At 45.4% G+C, this 21,832-nt stretch overlaps 1 protein-coding gene across 1 annotated transcript in view; it reads right to left on the reverse strand.

The window, feature by feature from the left end:
* The window catches only part of ganc (glucosidase, alpha; neutral C), a 22,772-nt gene extending 2,846 nt beyond the window's left edge, over positions 1 to 19,926 (reverse strand). The window contains exons 1-7 of the mRNA XM_037695331.1: positions 19,920 to 19,926; positions 19,616 to 19,790; positions 3,727 to 3,795; positions 3,221 to 3,285; positions 3,063 to 3,139; positions 2,899 to 2,973; positions 2,668 to 2,781 (exon numbers count right to left, since the gene is read on the reverse strand). Coding sequence (XP_037551259.1) covers positions 2,668 to 2,781; positions 2,899 to 2,973; positions 3,063 to 3,139; positions 3,221 to 3,285; positions 3,727 to 3,795; positions 19,616 to 19,790; positions 19,920 to 19,926 — 582 coding nt within the window. The remainder of the gene's footprint in view (positions 1 to 2,667; positions 2,782 to 2,898; positions 2,974 to 3,062; positions 3,140 to 3,220; positions 3,286 to 3,726; positions 3,796 to 19,615; positions 19,791 to 19,919) is intronic.
* Positions 19,927 to 21,832: the final 1,906 nt, after the last annotated feature.

Genomic DNA, 21,832 nt, shown 5'->3' on the forward strand with positions numbered 1-21,832 from the left:
TCCACTGATCCATGCTATGAGTCTCCTTCAAGGTCGAACCCACCACGCTGACGAGTCCCAGAAGCCGCAGGTGGTCTGCGATTCTCAATCGCCTCCACCTTACGGTTATGCTTGTAAACCAGACGATTTAAAGTTCCCACAGCGAGGACCAGACCTTCACACTGACTCGGAAGCTTTTCCATGGCCGAAACTGCTCCCACTGTCTTCTTCAAAAGTCGATAAAACAGAGCCCCGCCGATGCCAAAAAGCAGAGTCCCTGCTATCATAAATCCAAATATGTAAACGTCTTCAACATCCTCCTGAGACAAAACTGTGATGCACATCATCTGCCACACTCCCCACGAATCCATGACGTACCCCACAGCGTGAGTCTCAGCTGGACACGCCGGTTCTCCAGGACCTTGTCGTTTTGATGAAAAAATCTTATCAATAGAGTTGAACGCCCACGATACCAAATCCATAGTCTTCTTAATTTATGTTCGGGAGATGAGACCCAGGCGCTTCAGACACACACAGAGCAGAGCAAGAAGAAGGAAAACGGGGGAGGAGAAACAGAAGCTGCCACCTCAATGAGAGCCTGGGAAGAAATTATATATATAGGGTCTGGAGTGGGCACACGCTGGCATATACTGTAGGTGGTGGGATGTGTAATCATTCTCACCTTCGGGACCTGTGCCCACTCTCATATGTAGCATGTAGACATTTAGGGTTCTGGGCGAGGGTTGGGGAGGTGAACGGGAACTACCTACTCTCTGGGGAGGGGGTGAGTCTGTGCCAGTCGCCGCCTCATCCCCCCCATTTTAAACATCCTATATAACAACATGCATCAACACCTTATTTGAGTGGGAGGAGGGAGGAGTTGGGTCTTCCTGTTAATTATTTATATATATATATATATATATATATATTTCCCCTAAAGCCTTAGTTCTCTGTTTGACATTTGAGGTCGGGGGCAGGGAGGAGGAGTAGGCTGCCTGGTTGGGGTCTGGGATGTGGGTGGGCGTTTGGCCTTGGGGGGCAATTGGGGGTGGGGCCGGTGCTCCGGTTCTCCCTGGGTTGTTTGGATCTGTTGATCAGGGTTCCTGGTTGCAATGGCCGGCCCTTTGGCTGGGGTGGCTAACGGGTTCCGGCGGGGGGTCGGCTCTAGTTGTGTGTGTTGGTCGTTGGTTGTGTATTGCGGTGGTCGGGGGCGCGGCTTTGCTTTGACTGGGTGCTGGCTGGTCGGCCTGATGTGACATTCGCGGTGGGGAGGGCTGTGTGTGTGTGTGGGGGGGGGGGGGGGGAGGGGGTGGCATGCCGGGGCCTCTCCGGGCCTGTGGTATGGGGCTTTTGGGGTGCCTGATCATTGGTGTGCTGGGCCGGCCTTCCTCAGCTGCTGCACCCTGCTGCTCTGGCCCCCGCCTGGGGCCGACTTGCAGTCGCTGTTGGGTGGGTGGGGCGCATGGACAGCCTGACAGAGGCTCTGTTGGGCTGTCTCTGTGTGCCGGTTAATGTCTCAAGTTGGGTTTTAGGTGGTCCCCTCTCTTGGATCAATTTGGGCCCCCCATTTAATGTGGGGTCTACTTCCCCCTGTTGTGCTCCCCTCCGGTGGTGGGCCCCGCCGCCGCCGGTGCATTGGTAGCTCTCAGCATCTGGGGCTGGGTAGTGGGGTGTGTGCAGGCCCGCCCTTGTGGCTGCCTGCTGGGGCCTGGGTGCCCTGGCTCTGTCCGGCCTCTGTTGGGGGGTGCTATGACCTCAGGACTCTGGGCTGGGTGTCCATGACCGGATCTACTCTCAAGGGGCGGGTTGCCGGCGGGGCCTGTGGACTCATCGCTGCAGCCTCCTGGGGTTTCTGCATTGTGGTTGCTGGGGATCGCCCAGGGCTTCCCTTTGCTTCTCTCTCTGGGGGGTGCGGGTGTCCCTGTTGGGGGACTCCCGGAACTCCGGGCTTGGGGACCACTGTGTGTCTGTGGTTCCGGTCTTCCCTGTGTTAACATCGTGTCCTGTGGGAACGGATCTGTGGGTCTCCACATCCACTATTGAACATTTTTATGGAGAAACGTTATAGTGACAAGCATGCTCACACAGGTGTTTAGATTCAGATGTTTATCAGATACACGCTCAGTTGGGTTGTGGTGGCCACTAAATAGATCTTGTATTACCATGTACTGTATAAAATACTTTCTAATGATGGTATAAGTATCATTATATATGTTGTTTGTTGTTGTGGTTTCTCGGTTTTGACTTGTTTTTTTTGTTTTTTGTTTTTCCGCAGGTCTAGAGGCAGACTTCAATGATGTTGATTTGTGTTCTCTTTATCCCTCTCTCTCTCTCTCCTCTATTCCTATCTCCTTCTTTACCTTTTAACCCTTCTCTCACTTTTCTGCTTTGTTTTCCTCTTTGTTTTTCATCCCCATGTCCATTACATCTGAAATAAACCCAAAGCAAATTCTAATAAAATTGAATTTATATATCAAGTGGAGCATTAAGGCCAGCCATAATGCTCTGCTTGTGAAAGTAAATCTGTTGGGCATCACTTTGACACTCAGACAATAATTCTAAGTGTCACAATGCCGGACAGCACAAGGGAAAAAAAAAGATTATTCATATCTAACACATAATGCAAGTGAGATAAACATCAGGACAACAGACTGAAAAATCAGATTCATCAACTCTCCCAGCTGTTACCTGGCAGTTTAAAGCCACGGTGACAGCATGAGGCAACAGCTGGAAGTCAGCCGTGCACGTGCCACTTCCTGTTGATCTACAGACCATCGAGCCACCCCGCTGAAACACCGGAACCTGTACAGAGCAAACATCAAACTGGGTCTTAAAGGCTTTTACAATCGTATCTATATAATATGAGACAGATGACACTCCAGTGAACGGTAGACTGATGAAATGAAAGTGAACACTAACTGTGTCCAGCGTGACTGGAAGAATCAAAGCTCTGCCTCCAATGTACGCCTTACCAGAGTAGATATCATACCAAACCTAGAAGGAAAAAACTATCTTTAACATCTACAGCACAGTATAACACAATAATAATATAACCACATATATATACATAGTGATTATTTTACCTCAGCACTACCAGGAAGAAAAATCTTAACGTCTTGAACTCCTGGTTCTGTTACAGGACAAGCCAGCAGTGCTCCTCCTGCATGAAACAAAACAAAGTACAACTTGTAAATTTTAGGCTGTACTGCATGTTAATGCAAAAATAAAGAAGGGTCATCACCAATCATGTACTGAGAGTCCTCTGTGAAAGTCTCCTCTTCTTGTGGAAACTCCACCCACAGAGGCCTGTAGAGTAAATCAAACAGCTTGTTAGTCCCACAAGTAAACAAGGTGATAAGTAGAGGCAAAATACGCTGTGAAGGAATGCATATCGCCCGTCTGCTTTTGTGACAGAGTTTTAAGATCATCTGATGTTGACAAATGACAGAGTTGTAGCTGTTTTGGTCAAATCTTTAAAATAATGTTATGCTCAGTCTCATGCAGATGAACATCTAAAGATTATTTTTTGAAAGTTACATCAAAATTCATCCATTGGTTCATGAGGTATTTTGCAAACAGACCAAAAATGTAAACTCCAACAGTCAATGCTACATTTTCAGCAAAGATCTGTGCAATGACGAGCACTAGTGTTTCAACATGTTCAGGCTACAAGATAATAATTACAGTAATTGGATATTTGTGCAGTTGCAGTACTACAACTGAACAGCAGAGGGCAGCAACACTGACCTGACTGGAGGCTGTCCAGAGGTGTGAGCTTTGTGGAAAAGTGTGTACCAATATGGCAACAAACAGTACCTGAGGGCAGAGGACAGGTTGCTCAGATGACAATGTCAAATACTCAGTAAGTGATCTTTCATACATTTACTCCACTTTTATTAGATTTGCAGTGTGAATGCTGAATTACTGCTGAATATTGTTGAAAAGGCTAAAACTAGAAAGTTAAAGTTGAAACAACTAAGAAAAAGCTAAAATTAGCAAAACAGTAACTAAAACTAAAAATAGAAAAACAGTTAAACACTAAACCCAGCAAAACAATAGCTAAAAGCCAAAACTAGAAAACAGTACTTCAAAAATTAAAATAAATAAATGTGCTTAAGTAGATTTTGCAAGGTTTTTCAATGATTTGAAGACTTATGTCAAGTAATGTCGTTTATTGGTGAAATCGTATCTGCCAGAGGCTTCCAAGTAACAGATTTGTACTCTCTGTGATGTGATCATAGAAGAATTGTTTTCTATGCATTGATTATTATGTGATTGTAACAAGTTGTCCTACATCCTGTGTTTAGGGTGAAGTGAAATAATTTATACTGTATAAAATGAAATGCTATATGAGTTCATGCTGTGGTCTGGGAGAAGGAAAAAGTGGTGAGTTGACATCTTTAAAACAGCAGTAAAGGGAGCCAGCTGCATTCTGGGGGAAAGGTTACATTTCCCTTGGAATGTTGCAAACGGCTGACCTAATCAGAACAGCAGTACATGTAGAAGCCGAGCAAAGCTGCACATTACCATTAAAAGGACAGGCTGTAGAAAGAATCATGTGTTGGTAACTTGTAAGCTTGTGAGCTGAGAAGCAGAGGAACAATACAACTCAATACCTTATAAGGGCACAGTTTGGAGACAGTCTAAATGTTTACCAGAGGGCCGACCTTCCTAAAGAACTAAGTCCAATCAGAAAATAACCCCAAGCCTACTGGCAAGTCGGGGCTGAACGGACCGTGGAGTCGAAGGATTAGGACAATATAGCTTCACCCCCAGGAGCCACTCACAGGGAGCTGGAATAGCTCAAAGAAGACTTCTTTTTCATCAAGATAGGAATATTCTTTCGTTCAGCCGAGCTGACACCAGACCAGATCCCTCGGGATTAGGACAGCTTTTGGGGACTTAAGGGAGATTTCTTCCAGGGCTCTTGATGAGAGATTTATCGTGCCATTTTCCAAAAGTCTTCGGGCTGAAATGGTGAGCGACCCCTAACATATTGTCCAAATGCTAAATTTTATATGAAGTAACATCCATCCATCCATTATCTTTACCCGCTTATTCCATTTTGGGTCACGGGGGTCGCTGGTGCCCATGTCCAGCAATCACTGTGCGAGGGGCGGAGTACACCCTGGACGGGTCGCAAGTCCATCACAGGGCCACATAGAGACAAACGAGACAAACAAACATTCACTCTCTCACTCACACCTAGGGACAATTTAGAGTTACCAATCAGTCTAACATGCATGTTTTTGGACTGTGGGAGGAAACCCGAGCACCCGGAGAAAACCCAAGCATGCACGGAGAGAACATGCAAACTCCACCCAGAAAGGCCCCTGGACCGGGGTTTGAACCAAGGACCTGCTCGCTGAGAGGCAGCAGCTCTACCAGTTGCGCCACCGTGCTGCCCATATGAAGTAACAGTGTTCCTATAATTAAGAAGAAGGGTGAGATTGAGAGTGTTGTCCTGCTTCCAGCCTACTTGAAAAGTTACCACATAATCTGTGTGCTGTCAAGGTGGATTGTAACAGGTCTAGCTAAAAACTTAGTTGGTTCATTAGACAGTGATTAGGGGTTTGTGGGGATTTAACATGCTTTGGGGCTCCAAGTGCATGTTAGTCTATTTTTGTGGGAATAGGCTGCTCTGAAATGAAAACCTAGGCATTAGGAGACAAGATTCTCTAACTTAGCTCATCGGAGCCAGGAGAGCCTCGCCTTAGTGGACACTCCAGGACCCTGATCGTCTCACTTGACTAATAAGACACTCCCTGGAACCAGACATGAACTCTCTGTCATTAATTTTTTTAAATGATCAAATGTAACCAATTATAATGTGCTGATAACACTATACCCCTGCAAATCCCTAATTAAAGCAAAGCATAAAATGTAAAATTCTGGACTATCATTTCTACATATTCGTACTCAAAAAGTTGGAAAGCTTGGTTCAATTTCATCAAAAAGAAGGTTTTTAAAGGTTTCACAGTTTGGATCGAACAATACCCTGGAATCTTGTGCCTAGATTCTAAAAACTACCAGATTGGTAACAATTGCAGTTCTACAATAGGAAGTGAGCGGCCAAAATGCCAGTTTCCCCGTGATCAACAATTTAACCCCGGCTACTAGGTTGAACGAGTAACGGGGTGAGACAAGGGTGTGGCTCGCAAATGATGGTCGTGAACAATCTGGGTGAATCACTTCCAACACAGCCTTAAACAGAACTAGCCTAATGTCACTCTGGGTAAAGCCCAAGTGTTAGAATAGTCCAATATACCCCTTAGAGAAGAGGCTGCAGTGGGTTTTTAGCCATAACTCAAGTGATAACTTCACTGGGTAGAAGAACATGGCGTCCCTGGGTGGGCCCTGACATTCCTTAGATAAGGAGCCCTTAAAAGAGTAGACATGCATCAGGAAAGACTTACCGAGCGTCGAGGAAAAAGGCGTGCATCAGGAAAATCTGTACTCAGTTAGCCTCGGCACCAAGAGATCATCTTTTATTAGATTACTCTCTAAATCTTTCTTGCACTGACGGGTCCCAATGTGTGAATCCCTTGCCACCGTTATTAGTCCATCGACTAACTATGACCCTATAGTAAAAATGATATCCAAGGCAACGGGCCTGGAGGGAGCGTTAGTAAACTCCAAAGCAACAGCAGCTGCAAGATATACAATATATGAAGATGAGTTGAAAAGGATGTGGGCATATAAAAAAGCAAACAAAGACCTAAAGAACGTCCGCAGTCAGCAAAGCATCTGGGAGGACGAGAATAACGAGACAGAAGAAGAGGTTGCGAACAAAGACGCAAGGGAAGGCCCTTCATACGAAGACATGACAAGAATAGAAGAGGCAGCAAAAGGGCGCACTCCAGACAATGATGAACAAAGCCAACAGCAGTATCCCCCAGCGTCACATGTATTCCTCTCAGCTTGAGCCCAAGCAGCAGGCCCGAGTGGAATAAGAAACACGCTGGAGGATGGAGGAAAACAAAAATCAGATGATGAGTTACAGTCCGATGATGAATCGGAGAGCACTGAAACAGAACAGCAAATGGAGGAGTTGGCTCAAAGGCTGGTGTAAAAAATGAAAACCATCCATCCATTTTCTTCCGCTTATCCGGGGTCGGGTCGCGGGGGTAGCAGCCTAAGTAGGGAGGCCCAGACTTCCCTCTCCCCAGCCACTTGGGCCAGCTCTTCCGGGGGAATCCCGAGGCGTTCCCAGGCCAGCCGAGAAACATAGTCCCTCCAGCGTGTCCTGGGTCTTCCTCTGGGCCTCCTTCCGGTGGGACAAGTCCGGAACACCTCACCAGGGAGGCGTCCAGAAGGCATCCTAAACAGATGCCCAAGCCACCTCAACTGGCTCCTCTCGACATGGAGAAGCAGCGGCTCTACTCCGAGTCCCTCCCGGATGATCGAGCTTCTCACCTTGTCTCTAAGGGAGAGCCCAGACACCCTGCGGAGAAAACTCATTTCGGCCACTTGTATCCGAGATCTCATTCTTTCGGTCACAACCCAAAGCTCGTGACCATAGATGAGGGTGGGAACGTAGATCGATCGGTAAATTGAGAGCTTCGCCTTTTGACTCAGCTCTCTCTTCACCACGACAGACCTGTACAGCGCCCGCTTCACTTCAGATGCTGCACTTATCCGCCTATTGATCTCACGCTCCATTTTTCCCTCATTCGTGAACAAGACCCCAAGATACTTGAACTCCTTCACTTGGGGTAGGACCTCCTCCCTGACCCGGAGAGGGCACTCTACCCTTTTCCGGCTCAAGACCATGGCCTCGGATTTGGAGGGACTGATCTTCATCCCGGCCGCATCGCATTCGGCTGCGAACCGCTCCAGCGAAAGCTGTAGATCACGATCTGATGAAGCCAATAAGACCACATCATCTGCAAAAAGCAGAGATGCAATCCTAAGGCCACCAAAACGGATCCCCTCAACACCTTGGCTGCGCCTAGAAATTCTGTCCATAAAAGTTATGAACAGAATCGGTGACAAAGGGCAACCTTGGCGGAGTCCAACTCTCACCGGGAACAAGCCCGACTTACTGCCGGCAATGCGGACCAGGCTCTGACACCGGTCATACAGGGACCTAACAGCCCGTATCAAAGGGCCCGGTACCCCATACTCCCAAAGTACCCTCCACAGGGCCCCCCGAGGGACGCGGTCTAACGCCTTCTCCAAGTCCACAAAGCACATGTAGACTGGTTGGGCAAACTCCCACGCACCCTCCAGGACCCTGCTGAGAGTGTAGAGCTGGTCCAGTGTTCCACGGCCAGGACGAAAACCGCACTGTTTCTCCTGAATCCGAGGTTCGACTATCCGACGGACCCTCCTCTCCAGAACCCCCGAATAGACCTTACCAGGGAGGCTTAAGAGCGTGATTCCCCTGTAGTTGGAACACACTCTACGGTCCCCCTTTTTGAATAGGGGGACCACCACCCCGGTCTGCCAATCCAGGGGAACTTCCCCCGATGTCCACGCAATATTGCAGAGTCGCGTAAGCCAACACAACCCTACAACATCCAGAGCCTTTAGGAACTCCGGGCGAATCTCATCCACCCCTGGGGCCTTGCCACCGAGGAGCTTTTTAACCACCTCGGTGACCTCAGCACCAGAGATTGGAGGGCCCGACCCAGAGTCCCCAGGCTCCGCTTCCTCAGTGGAAGACGTACCAGTGGGATTAAGGAGGTCTTCAAAGTATTCCGCCCACCGACCCACAACATCCCGAGTTGAGGTCAGCAGCACACCACTCCCACTATAAACAGTGTTGGTGGCGTACCGCTTTCCCCCCTGAGACGCCGGATGGTGGACCAGAATCGTCTCGAAGCCGTGCGGAAGTTGTTCTCCATGGCCTCTCCGAACTCTTCCCATGCCCGAGATTTTGCCTCAGCAACCACCCGAGCCGCATGTCGCTTGGACTGCCGGTACCCATCAGCTGCTTCCGGGGTCCCACAGGCCAAAAAGGCCCGATAGGACTCCTTCTTCAGCCTGACAGCATCCCTCACCGACAATGTCCACCATCGGGTTCGAGGGTTGCCGCCACGACAGGCACCAACAACCTTGCGGCCGCAGCTCTGGTAAGCCGCCTCGACAATAGAGGCACGAAACATGGTCCACTCAGACTCAATGTCCCCCACCTCCCTCGGAACATGTTCAAAGTTCTCCCGGAGGTGGGAGTTGAAACTCCGTCTCACAGGAGACTCTGCCAGACGTTCCCAGCAAACCCTCACAATACGTTTGGGTCTGCCAGGTCTGACCGGCATCCTCCCCCACCATCGGAGCCAACTCACCACCAGGTAGTGATCAGTTGATAGCTCCGCCCCTCTCTTCACCCGAGTGTCCAAGACATGTGGCCGCAGATCAGATGAGACGATGACAAAGTCAATCATCGAACTGCGGCCTAGGGTGTCCTGGTGCCAAGAGCACATATGGACACCCTTATGCTTGAACAAGGTGTTCGTTATTGACAATCCATGACGAGCACAGAAGTCCAACAACAGAACACCACTCTGGTTCAGATCAGGGGGGCCGTTCCTCCCAACCACACCCCTCCAGGTCTCACTGTCATTGCCCACATGAGCATTGAAGTCCCCCAGCAGAACAAGGGAGTCCCCAGAAGGTGCACTTTCCAGTACCCCCTCCAAGGACTCCAGAAAGTGTGGATAATCCGAACTGCCGTTTGGTGCATAAGCACAAACGACAGTCAGAACCCGTCCCCCCACACGTAGGCGGAGGGAGGCCACCCTCTCATTCACCGGGGTGAACCCCAACACACAGGCACCAAGTTGGGGGGCAATAACTACGCCCACGCCTGCTCGGTGCCTCTCACCAGGGGCAACTCCAGAGTGGAAGAGTGTCCAGCCCCTCTCAAGGAAACTGGTTCCAGAGCCTGAGCCATGCGTAGAGGTGAGTCCGACTATTTCTAACCAGAACCTCTCAGCCTCACACACCAGCTCAGGTTCCTTCCCCACCAGTGAGGTGACATGCCACGTCCCAATAGCCAGCTTCTGTAGCTGAGGATCAGACTGCCAGGGTCCCCGCCCTCGGCCACCACCCATCCCACATTGCACCCGACCCCTTTGGCTCGTCCCACAGGTGGTGAGCCCATGGGAAGGGGGACCCACGTCTCCTCTTCGGGCTGTGCCCGGCCGAGCTCCATGGGTAAAAGCCCGGCCACCAGGCGCTCGCCCGCGGGCCCCACCTCCAGGCCTGGCTCCAGAGTGGGGCCCCGGTGACCCATGTCCGGGCAAGGGAACATTAGGTCCGTTTATTTTTCTCATCAAAGGGGTTTTTGGGATGCACTTTGTCTGGTCCCTCACCTAGGACCTGTCTGCCATGGGTGACCCTACTAGGGGCATAAAGCCCCTGACAGCATAGCTCCTAGGATCATTGGGACACTCAAACCCCTCCACCACGGTAAGGTGGCAGCCCAGGGAGGGCTGAATGAAAACCCTAATGATCAAAAGTAATGCTCAGGGCACAGGACAACTGCAAAGATCAAAAGTACAAACTCTGTATGAAAAACCCAAAAATCAGCCAAGCCAGCACAAAGACCTGGGTGAGAGTTCAGAAGAAGAACTCAGAAATACCCCAAGGAAGAAGAAAACTAAAAAGAACAATATAAAAGCAAAGTCTGAACTTGGCTCTGGTTGGGGCAAGAATAAAAAGTACCTCAACCCAGTGCCTGAGGAAGCCCAGGTCATAAAATTTCAAAATGGAACCCGGGTGTATCAGCTGATAGGGAGCCCCTGGACATTAGAAGCGGATAGGTTGCTGATATTCACCAACCACACCTACAAGATCCACAACTCCACCTTTAGGAAAGCTTTAAAGAAGTTGGCTGGACCCAAATACCAGTTCGACTTAAGACATCTTAAAGCAGAACTAAAGGACGAAGGGCCAAAGATAGACCTGACCAGCGGAGCAGATCTCCCATATTATGCCGTAATACATGTCCCAATTAAGAGCTACAAGGAAGCAGAGAGCCTAGAGGGGTATATGAAAGAAATGTTAATAGCCTTTAGGAAAGGGATAAGCAAAGCCATAGCCTGCAGTTTTAGGCGGGTAGTGATGTACATAGATAGATTAAGATCACACAATCTACAATGGGAGGCAGCAGAAAGAGTAACAATACTACAAACTATTTGGCAAAAGCAATGCCTCCTGAAGCGTTACTAAAAGAGTTAGTTGTAGTGACCCCGACAAAACTGTACGAAGATAGAGAAACTAGGCTTTTGGCCATTATGGCAGAGAAGAAACAGCCCAAAAGTGACCCAAAAAGAGAAAAAGGAAATGGAGAGAAACTGTCAACATTACCAGATACAGGGAAAGACCGAGACCCTATATGGGATGACTCCCAAAACCCGATATCATCAATAACCACACCCATGGGGAAGCGGCTGGATGATTCCATCGCAAAAAAGGGGCAGAATGGTCAAAGACAACAACAGGAAAGACCATCATGGAAAGCCTCAGCAAAGATGGAACCGTTAAACGGAGACAGTGAGCGAAGTGACAGTGAAGCCTCACAAGGAGGAAAACAGGCAGAACAAGATGAAGAAGACACGGAAAATGAGGGCAGTGCCAGCTTAGAATCCGTGGCCGGCCAGACAGGAGCCATCTATAAGCCACTGAGAATGGGGCAAAGAAAGGGTATAAAGAAAACAGTAGAAATATTCCATGTGTATAAAGTTTCAGAAAAAGCGGCTAGAGATTTGACGTGGGGACCGGTGCAAGCAAGTGATGGGCGTCGGACCTAGATACCCGAAGCCGGACAAAATCATTATGACATTCCATCAGTGTGGACAGACAGGTTGGAAGAAACAGTGGAACACCTTCGGAGAATGGACTAATGTTTTAATGATGCTTTCCTTCCCAACCTTAGCAGCTTGTCAGCCCATGACCAATAAGTTTAGATCAGCTTATTTGGGAACAGCACACGATGTAATGTTGAGGAGAAAGAAGAAAACGGCCTACAAATATGCTCAGGAAACAGAAAAGAAACTTAAAGATGAGATATCGGCTGACGAGGAGGATGAGCCGTTCCAGATCGAGATGCATCAGTCATCTCACGCATACCAGTTGGCTCCCGAGCCTGAACGAATGAATCAATGTCAAACCTCTAGCTCAGATGCTGACAGTTATCGTGAGTACAAAAAACTGAAAACGTTGGTGAGAGAGAAAAGACCAGAAGAGAGTAATGAGGATTACATCAAGGACGTGTGGCCCATGATAGTCAACTCTACTGACTGTGATGCAGCTAGAAAGCTGTGGCTGGGTCATGTCACCATGAACCCAGTAGGCAAGGGGGAATCAGCTCAAAGTCATTACGAATGGCTGGTTCTAGAAGACATGGACGATGAAGACTCACAGATTCAAAGAGCCAAGGTGTGCATGGATCAAGGACAATGCCTCACGCCGGTCTGGTATCAGCTGAAACAGGTGCTTCCACTCACCAGATATGTAAAAGCATTAAGAATAGTGACACAAGGGAGAAGAGGGGAGATCAATTTCGCTAAAATGCCCCTACATGAAACTATAGTTCCCCAATTAGATCAAGCAGTGAAGTTGTATGATCTAGAACAAAAGTATTGGGAGGAAAGTAGGAAAAAAGAGACCAAGCAGAGTGAAAAGACTCAAGTGAAGGCCTCTCTCAAAGCTCTACCGCAGAGACAATTCAAAGAATGACCCCCAAGACCATCAGAGCCACGATACAGAGATGAACAACCTAAGAAATATCAAACTCCTGCATCAACCTCTACGCCCCAAAAGTGAGGAAAGTTCATGTCTCCTGAAGAGTATGCCAAACTCATGCCTGAAGAAAAGAAAGCCCTCCATGAATCCCGCATGAAGGGAAGTGGAGGGCCAGCTAAGTAATGGCTGAAAGGCCGCGGGTCACCCTGGAGAACGCCTATTGGGATGGAGACGAAATCTACACTAAAGTGGATGGAGAACCCTATCTAATAGACACCGGGGCCGAGGTGTCCATGACCTGCAGAGACCTGAAGACCAAAGGACACCTCACGGTTCAGTTAGCCAACGGGACCGTGGACAAAATGCCCTTCGGAATATGGCAAGGAATAGTATGGGTAAAATGACCCTATAATCTCATAACAACAAGAGATTTAAATGACTTAGGTAAACCAAAAAAGAATTACAGTATATTAAACAGATATATGGAAAAGCTCATGTCAAGGTTGGTGAAAATAGGACCCACACATGAAAAACAGGTAGTTGAAGACTGGTATAAGCCTGTTAATATTCCTGAAGTGATAAAACAAAAGGTAAATGAGAGCGACTTCTCCCCAGCTGGTAAAGAAAAGTTGAAACAAATGATTGAATCAGCTTCAATGGCCAGGTTCAAGAATGAATGTGGGGACCTCGGTCCCAAATTTGTGCACCTCATCGAGGGAGGAGTACATCCACCTGTACGACAATACCCCTTGAACCCTGGAGCAGTCGAGGAAATTAATAAAACTGTAAGAGAATTAAGTGCTCTAGGGATTATTAGAGAAGAAATTAATCCTATCACAAACAACCCCATTCAAGCTGTGAAGAAACCAGAGTCAGCTGGAGGGGGTTGAAGACCAGTAATCAACTTTAAGGCCCTAAATCGACGAACAGTAGCCAACTGAGCGAGCCTGATTTACCCACAAGGAACTTTAAAAACGCTGCAAGTAAAAAAGTACAAGTCCTACATTGATCTGGCAAATGGATTCTTCTCCCTTAGGCTAGCTAAACAATCACAAGGAAAAACAGCTTTCACTCATCAAGGGAAAAGCTACGTCTGGCAACAACTACCACAGGGGTAAAAAAACTACCCGAATGTGTTTCAGTCAGCTGTAATGGAGGTGCTCAGAGACCTAGGTGCCCCAATCTACATCGATGATATGTTTATTGCAGATGACACTGAAGAGGAACACCTGAAAAGATTGGCACAAGTAGTGAGGAGAGTAACAGAAGCAGGGCTGAAACTGAACTAGAAAAAATGTCAATTTGGTCAGTTCCAAGTAAACTATCTGGGGTTTCAAGTAACAGCTGATCTGGGGCTCTCAGAGGGTTACCGGGAAAAGTTGGAACAAATCTAACCTCCTGAATCTGAAAACGATTTGCAGAAAATCTTGGGACTATGTAATTATGTGAGGGATCGTGTCCCTAACTATCAAAAATATGCCAGACCATCGTATGCCTGCCTGAGGAAAAAGGAAGAAGAGGAACTGAGAAGCAAATTAACTTGGGTGTGGTCCGCTACAAATCAAAAAGACTTAAAAGAACTTAAGACAAAAATACAAGAAGCAGTGAGACTAGAACCAAGAAGCCTGATGACAAAACTAGTGGCTGAAGTCAGTTGTGAAGATGACGATGCCATGATTAAAGTAAAAAATGACAATGGCGTACGAGTAACTCTCTGGAGTTACACCCTAACCTCAGTCGAGAAGAAGTTCCCCCAAGAAGAAAAAGAACTAGCAGTGCTTGCAAGGTATTGGGGAACGCTGAAAGATTTGGCTCAAGGACAGCCAGTCAAAGTTGTCACACAAAGCCAAGAGCACAAATATCTCAGAAAGGGAACGTTGGAGAGTACCAAAGCCACAAACACACGGTGGGGAAGATGGGAAGACATCCTTCTGGATCCCGATTTGGAGATAGGACCTGCACAACCGGCTGACAAAAAGGCGACGAAAGCGACACCTACGGAACCAAAACCAAATGAATGGACCCTCTACACAGACGGATCCAAAAAGGGATTCGATCAGGTTGCACATTGGGGGTTTATCCTAAAACAACATGAAAACGAGTGCTGCCATAGAAGAGGGAGAGTTCCAGGAAGTGCCCAAACCGGGGAAGTAACAGCGGTACTGGAAGGACTGCTTTAACTGACAGAAAAATAAAGACAGCAAGAATCGTAACCGACAGCTATTATTGCGCACAAGCCCTGAAAGAGGATTTATCCATTTGGGAAGAGAATGGATTTGAGAGTGCAAAGGGAAAAGTGGCTCATCATGACTTGTGGAAGAAAATAGTTGAGCTAAGGCTACAGTTAGAAATAGAGCACCAAAAATCCCACACCAGAGAAGGAAAGCACTGGCAGGGAAATTATGAAGTGGATCGATATGCTCAGCAAAGAAAGATTGTTTTTGTCAGGATCGAGAAGTGGGACAGCACCTCCCAGGGTAGGAGGGTCCCAGAAGAGTACGTGGTTCAGGTGGTACAGAGTGTGCATGAGGCCCTAGGACATGCAGGAGTATTGCCTACACGTAAGGAATTGGAGAATCAGGAGCTCTGGATTCCCTTGAAACAAGTCCGCAAGGTGCTACAGGACTGTGAAGTATGTGGTCAATACAACGCAGGACGGCGAGGACACCGAGTGGATGGGCAGACTATTAAGAGTATCACATCATGGGGTTCTGTGTGCATGGACGTTGTCGGACCCATGGGAGTCACTGGAAAGAAGGGAGAAAAATACCTTCTAGTGCTAGTAGACTCAATGTCAGGGTACATAATAGTGAAACCAGCAAGAAAGGCTAACGGGAACAGTGTGGTCAGCATGCTGGAGCAAGTTTGTGGGTCGTTAGGTGTGCCAAAAGAACTAAGAACTGATAATGGAACACATTTTCGCAATGCACAAGTTGATCACTGGTGCCGGACATTTGGGGTGATGCGTGTTTACTCACCACCCTACACGCCACAAGCCAACGAAGTTGCCGAAAGAACCATAGGTCTGGTCAAAAATTGGATAGCTAAAAATGCTGACACCAAAGAATGGAGCACTAAGACTGTGGAGATAGGGCAAGCGTTGAATGATAGGCATAGAGCTAATAGGCCCTCCCCTGCAGAGGAACTCAACCTACGACAGTTCACCACCCAGGAGAGTGGGCGGGACTCTAAGGATAAAGAGGAACAGCCAGAGCTTGACATCTCATTCAGGGTGAGACAAGGGTGTGACTCGCAAATGATGGTCGTGAACAGTCTGGGTGAATCACCTCCAACACATCCTTAAACAGAACTAACCTAACGTCGCTCTGGGTAAAGCCCAAATGTTAGATTATGCCCCTTTTCCACTGTCACAGTGCGGATCAGATCAGTTCGGGTTGGTTCAGATCGGTTCGGGTCTGTTGCGTTTCCATGTACATTTCTGGACCGGTTCTGTAGGCGGGGACTAGAATCCAACTCGTCTTACCACCTGGTGGCAGTAGTGCTCCCTTAAGCTACTTACTAGCCACCACTAAACGTATTAGAAGAAGAACACCCTGAAGGTTTTGTCACATGACGTTGTGGAAGAGATGTCATGCTCTAATGGAGTACCTCATGAACTGTAACTTTTAAACCTGATTCATAATCCTACCTTACTGCCTTCCTGCCTGCTTTAAATACACGTGTTTTCCATTTTAGTGTAGATTTTTACTATAAAGATGTATTAAAAATATCTTCACTTTTATTATTTGCAGATATGCACAAGGTTCATGTTAAAATTGCAAAACATCCCACTGTGCTGTAATCTTTGAAACTGCTTTTACAATAAGATACAGACTTGAAAACAATTAGGTTAAATTTTGTCCTTGAATTTTAAAGATTTGTCTTTCATTAAATTTAAAAACATAAATTTATTACTTATTAATCTAAAAAAGTTAAGTCTGGTCCTCTGGACATTCAAAAAACAAAACAAACAAAAAACATTTAGTTTATTTATTATAAACTGTATTGTTTGTTTTGTGAATGTCCAGAGGACCAGATTTAACTTTTTAGATTTTTCTACCTGGATTATTGAGCAGCATCAGGATATTACTTAATAAAAAGTCAGTTGGTCTGAAAACACCATGGGGTCCTAGAAGAGTTGAAGAGGTGGCTGTTGATGTCTGTGCCTCCCTGGTGAAGATGCCGCTCCCACAACCCTGAAGCAGAAGATGATGGATGGATGGATGGATGGATGGATGGATGGATGGATGGATGGATGGACAGATGGTGAAGGAGGAGACCATCAAACACAGCAGGAGTGGTCAGTTCAGGTGAACTCCTGCCTGTTTGCTTCAGATCAGCTGTTCAAATCTCTGCAGGTTCAAATAAAAGGTGCACCAGGACTTTCAGCTGAATCTCTCAGGCCACAGTTGTACGGCCGATAAACCATAACTGATAAATGATAACTGATAACTGTCTTTTCTGAATTTTTGACTGTTTTTGTCTCACTTCATCCTAGAACCAAAACATTTATAACATAATAACAGTTGAGCAGATTCTGGTAAACTTTTCTTAGGATCCATTAAAGATCAAATGCAATTGGAAATTCTTCTCAACTTCCAGTATGAATTTAAACAAACACTATATGCACTTAACATTGTAAAATATGTTTAGAAATTTAATGTTCAAGGACACCACTTAAGAAAAAAATTGTTTAATAGGAAAAGTAAGAAGTGAAAAATGTAGAAAAATAAAAACTACTGCGTCCAACTAATGATTGTGTATCTGTGTGTCCCTTGTCTCACGGGCTTCATCCAGAAGAAGACACAAGTGTTGTTCCTGCTGTGTCCGGTTCAGTTCTTCATGTTCATTCAGTGATGAAATAAGACTTTTCTTTACTGGACTCTTTTCTCTTTCTCTTGACTAGAAAGAAGAAAAAGGTGGTTAATTCAAGCTACATACTGTTTTTGAATAAATGCATAAAACAAAGAAAGGTGCAGCTAACAGCTACAATAGATATATTAATCATAATAAACTGATAAAATAAGAAAATGAAAAATAAATTGATTTAAAAATAATGAAAATGATAATGGATATATGAATCAGAAAGTATTATACAGATGCAGATATTCTTTGTCATTCGCACCACATGTGGTACATGTGGTGGATCAAAATTATGTTCACAGGGTCCCAGTTACATCCAACAATAAAATATAAAAGAAAAACAGTCATAAGATCTAAGATATGAACTAAGAAAAACATCAACTAAAAATATGATAAGCACTAATAGCATAAAAACATTAAACACAATATGCCGAACAGCATCACGGACATGAGTCTGTGTGAACAGACGAGCATGCATGAACACAGCAACATGAAACTGATCAGCAGCAACATGAAACAGATCAGCAGCAACATGAAACTGGTCAGCAGCAACATGATGTGATTCTTCACAGTGTTAGATATTCATAAGGCTGCACAAACTCTAGTTCATGTTGCTGTTTGACGTATTGTTTTGATTGTTTACTGCTATTAGTGCTTAGTGTTTTATTAGTAGATGTTTTTTAGTTGATATTTTTCTTAATTCATATCTTAGATCTTATTACTGTTTTTCTTTTACATTTTGTTGTCTGTAACTGGGACCCTGTGTACAAAGTATATAATTTCATCCCAATTCAGTATTTATTCAACATTTTAGTTTTTTACTTTAAAAATAAAATAAATCAAGTCCTTATCGGCACGAATAAAGGGATGTGGAACAGTTGCATCTGTTCTTACCAAGCACAGAAGCTGCAGCATTGTGCTGCTCTGTGAGGTGCAGCTGGGCTGCAGTGGAGCTCTGTCAGGTGCAGACTCACTCCTCTGATGGAGCAGGAGCAGGAGCCGGGAGGCTTGGTGGGTTTAATGTGGAGTTTAGAGATGAACCGTCACGCGCTGAAAGACGTTCTGGATAAAATACAGTGAGAAACGGGACCGGAGGACAGTTAGCGTTTATGCAAATTAGCTTAGCATCATAGCACCGACGTTGTCCTATTAAGGCATCAGCCTCTTTTGTTAGTTAAAAATATGTTCAGAACCGATGGGATGAGTAACTTAAAATATGTTTAAAGTTAGAAAACACTCACCATCTTCTATAAATGGTTCAAGTAGAGCAGTAGTCGTGTCCAAACCACCCTCCAATCCTCCATCTAGCTCGCTTTGACTTTTTTCGTCGGCCACCAAGCACAACAACACCTGCACTTCTGCATTTGACCACGGTTTTGATACTATTGTTTTTATATAGCTTCAAAATACTAAAAGATACACTCCTCGAGTTATCGCTAATGGAAAGCGGGAGAGAAAAAATGGTGGATCGGGTTGTTTGGAAAGACTCCACAGACTCCTCCCCCCGACCAATCAGTGACCGACAGTGTTTCTGACGTCACGGCGCGGCTCGCTCGGACCCCTTGAGAAGCCGGGCCAGAATTTAGCGAGGCAAGCCGGTCACAGGAACAGTGGAAAGACCTCAAACGCACGTCAAGCCGGAAATATCCGACCCGCGCCGTGACAGTGGAAAAGGGGCATTAGTCCGATATACCCCTTAGAGGAGAGGCTGCAGTGGGGTTTTAGCCATAACTCAAGTGGTAACTTCACTGGGTAGAACACTTATCAATGCATTTATGAGGAATTTTTTAATAAAATTAAATAATTCTAAATACATATAAAGTGCAACAACCAAAAGTTGTTAAAAAAAAGGGCTCAAGTAGTGACTTAATTAGTGACAATCACAAATTACAGCCAAGACTCAAAATGACTAGACAGCCATTGTCTTCCCAGATGAACACATTTTCACAACAAAGGTAGACTTTTTAAGTTATTATTTTCTGGGTTACTGTAACAAAACCATTAATAATCATCATCAATCATCAATCATCATAAATTTATACACAATAACCGGCTCATCAGATGTTTTAGAGATGCTTACCTTTGTTGGATGGTGGTGCGGATAGCTGCTGTGACTTCTTCTCCAAAAAGCCAGGGTTCACGTCTTTTTGTCACCATTGCAGAATGACCTCGGAAAAATGGCTGCAAGGCCGCTGCCTGGTACCAGCGCACCAACAACTCCGGCTCTGGATCTTGAACAAACCCGCCAACATCAGCTGAAACACCAAGAACAAGGATTGCAAGTGATATTAGGTGTCAAACAAACACGACAAAAAAAAAACTAAAACATGACAGCAGCTAAATAAAAGCCTAGCGTTTTTGAAGGAATGCACATCACCCGCCACCTTTCATGCCAGACTTTTAGACCAAGATAATCATTTGTTGTGAGTTTTGTATTTTCAAATCTGATTTTATCTTAAAACTGCAAAACTGACAGAACTATAGCCATTTTTCCAACATTTTTCAGTCAGGTCATTTTTTAGACAGTTTCGTTTTTATTTTTTTTTCCGAAACATTTTGCCTTGGATCCAGAAGACTTCATCAGTCAAGGAAACACACAACACAAAACTGATTATTTCCCCAACAGCTTACTCCAAAGTGGAACAAACCAGTTATGTTGGTGATAAGTTGGTCTCTTTGTCACGCCCCCTCCTCCATTGCCGGCCCTCTTCCTTGTTGACAGTCGTGTCAAACTGGTTGAAAACAACAAAGTCCATGCTCAATAATCCAGGTATACAATCCAACAATTTTCAGTCAGGTCATCTGGACAGTTTCTTTTTTTGTGTGCTGAAATGTTTCGCCTTCGATCCGGAAGGCTTCATAAGTCAAGGAAACACACAACACAAAACTCATTCTTCCACCAACATCTTACTCCAAAGTGGAACAAAAGGAGGGGACATGACAAAGAGACCAACTTATCACCAACATAACTGGTTTGTTCACTTTGGAGTAAGCTGTTGGGGGAAGAATCAATTTTGTGTTGTGTGTTTCCTTGACTGATGAAGCCTTCTGGATCGAAGGCGAAACGTTTCAGGCCAAAAAAAGAAAGAAACTGTCCAGAAGACCTGACTGAAAAATGTTGGATTGTATACCTGGATTATTGAGCATGGACTTTGTTATAGACATTTTTGTGTTTACCATATTTTCCATCGTAAATGTCGCTCCACCCTATAAGTTGCTTCAGTCCAATTATGTCTAATAAAGTGGAAAAATCCATAAATAAGTCGCTTCGCCATATACGTTGCATCTATTAGGTGTCACCGGTGACAACCCAGAAACGTGGGCCGGTGTTGTGCCAAAAAATCGATTGGCTGCCAAATGACAGCCGCAGGAGCGTGCACTAGAGAATTTTAGCAAGAATTTAACAAGATTAACACTTAAAAACAATCTTTTCTTTGCTCAAAATGATATTAAAGGTGTATCTCAGTTGAACATTTCCTTAAATGCACTTTGACAGTCAAATCAGCTGTGTTTCAAAACCCGATACGCGGATGTAAGCACGTGCACAGGAAGAGTCGCTGTGCAAATTTAACAAGATAATTACGTAAAAACAATTATTTGTTTGCTCGAAATTATAGTAAAGGTGTGTCTCAGTCTAACATTTGCTTAATAAATGCGCTTGGGCGGTCAAATCAGCTGCATTTCAAAACCCAATTGGCGGAAGCGGGCACGCGCAGAGGGACGAGCTGCTGTTCATTTCTTCTAAATTTAACAAGATAAAGAACTAAAAACAATTATTTGTTTGCTCAACTTTATAGTAAAGGTGTGTCTCAGTCTAACTTTTGCTTAATAAAAGACTTTAATGGTCAAATCAGCTGCATTTCAAAAGTATTTGCTGCCTCGGTGCTCCAGGAGTGCGCAGAGGGAGGAAAAAAAGGAAGGAGGAATGCTGCACATTTCTTCGAAAATTAACAAGAAAAGCACCTAAAACAATTATTTGTTTGCTCAAAATTATAGTAAGTGTTGAACTTTTACTTAATAAATGCACTTCAATGGTCAAATTAGCTGCATTTCACCAGGGCGGTGCAGCAAATGAAGCTGATGACAGTTGCTCCAAGCAGCGAGCAGAACAAAGGTGGGAAGCTATGGCAAGCCGATTGTGTCATTAATAGCTGGTGAAGATTCTCAGTCATCCAGGACATGGTAAATTCAAAAAAGTTCAAGACAAAAACAGTAAAGTATAAAGTACAATAAATAAAGTCTAGTTGTTTTTGTGTTGAACTTTTTTGAATTTGCCATTATAGCCACGTTTTCATAT

This window comes from Nematolebias whitei, chromosome 21 (genome assembly GCF_014905685.2).
Source record: "Nematolebias whitei isolate Nwh7 chromosome 21, NemWhi1, whole genome shotgun sequence".
Classification (NCBI taxonomy): domain Eukaryota; kingdom Metazoa; phylum Chordata; class Actinopteri; order Cyprinodontiformes; family Rivulidae; genus Nematolebias; species Nematolebias whitei.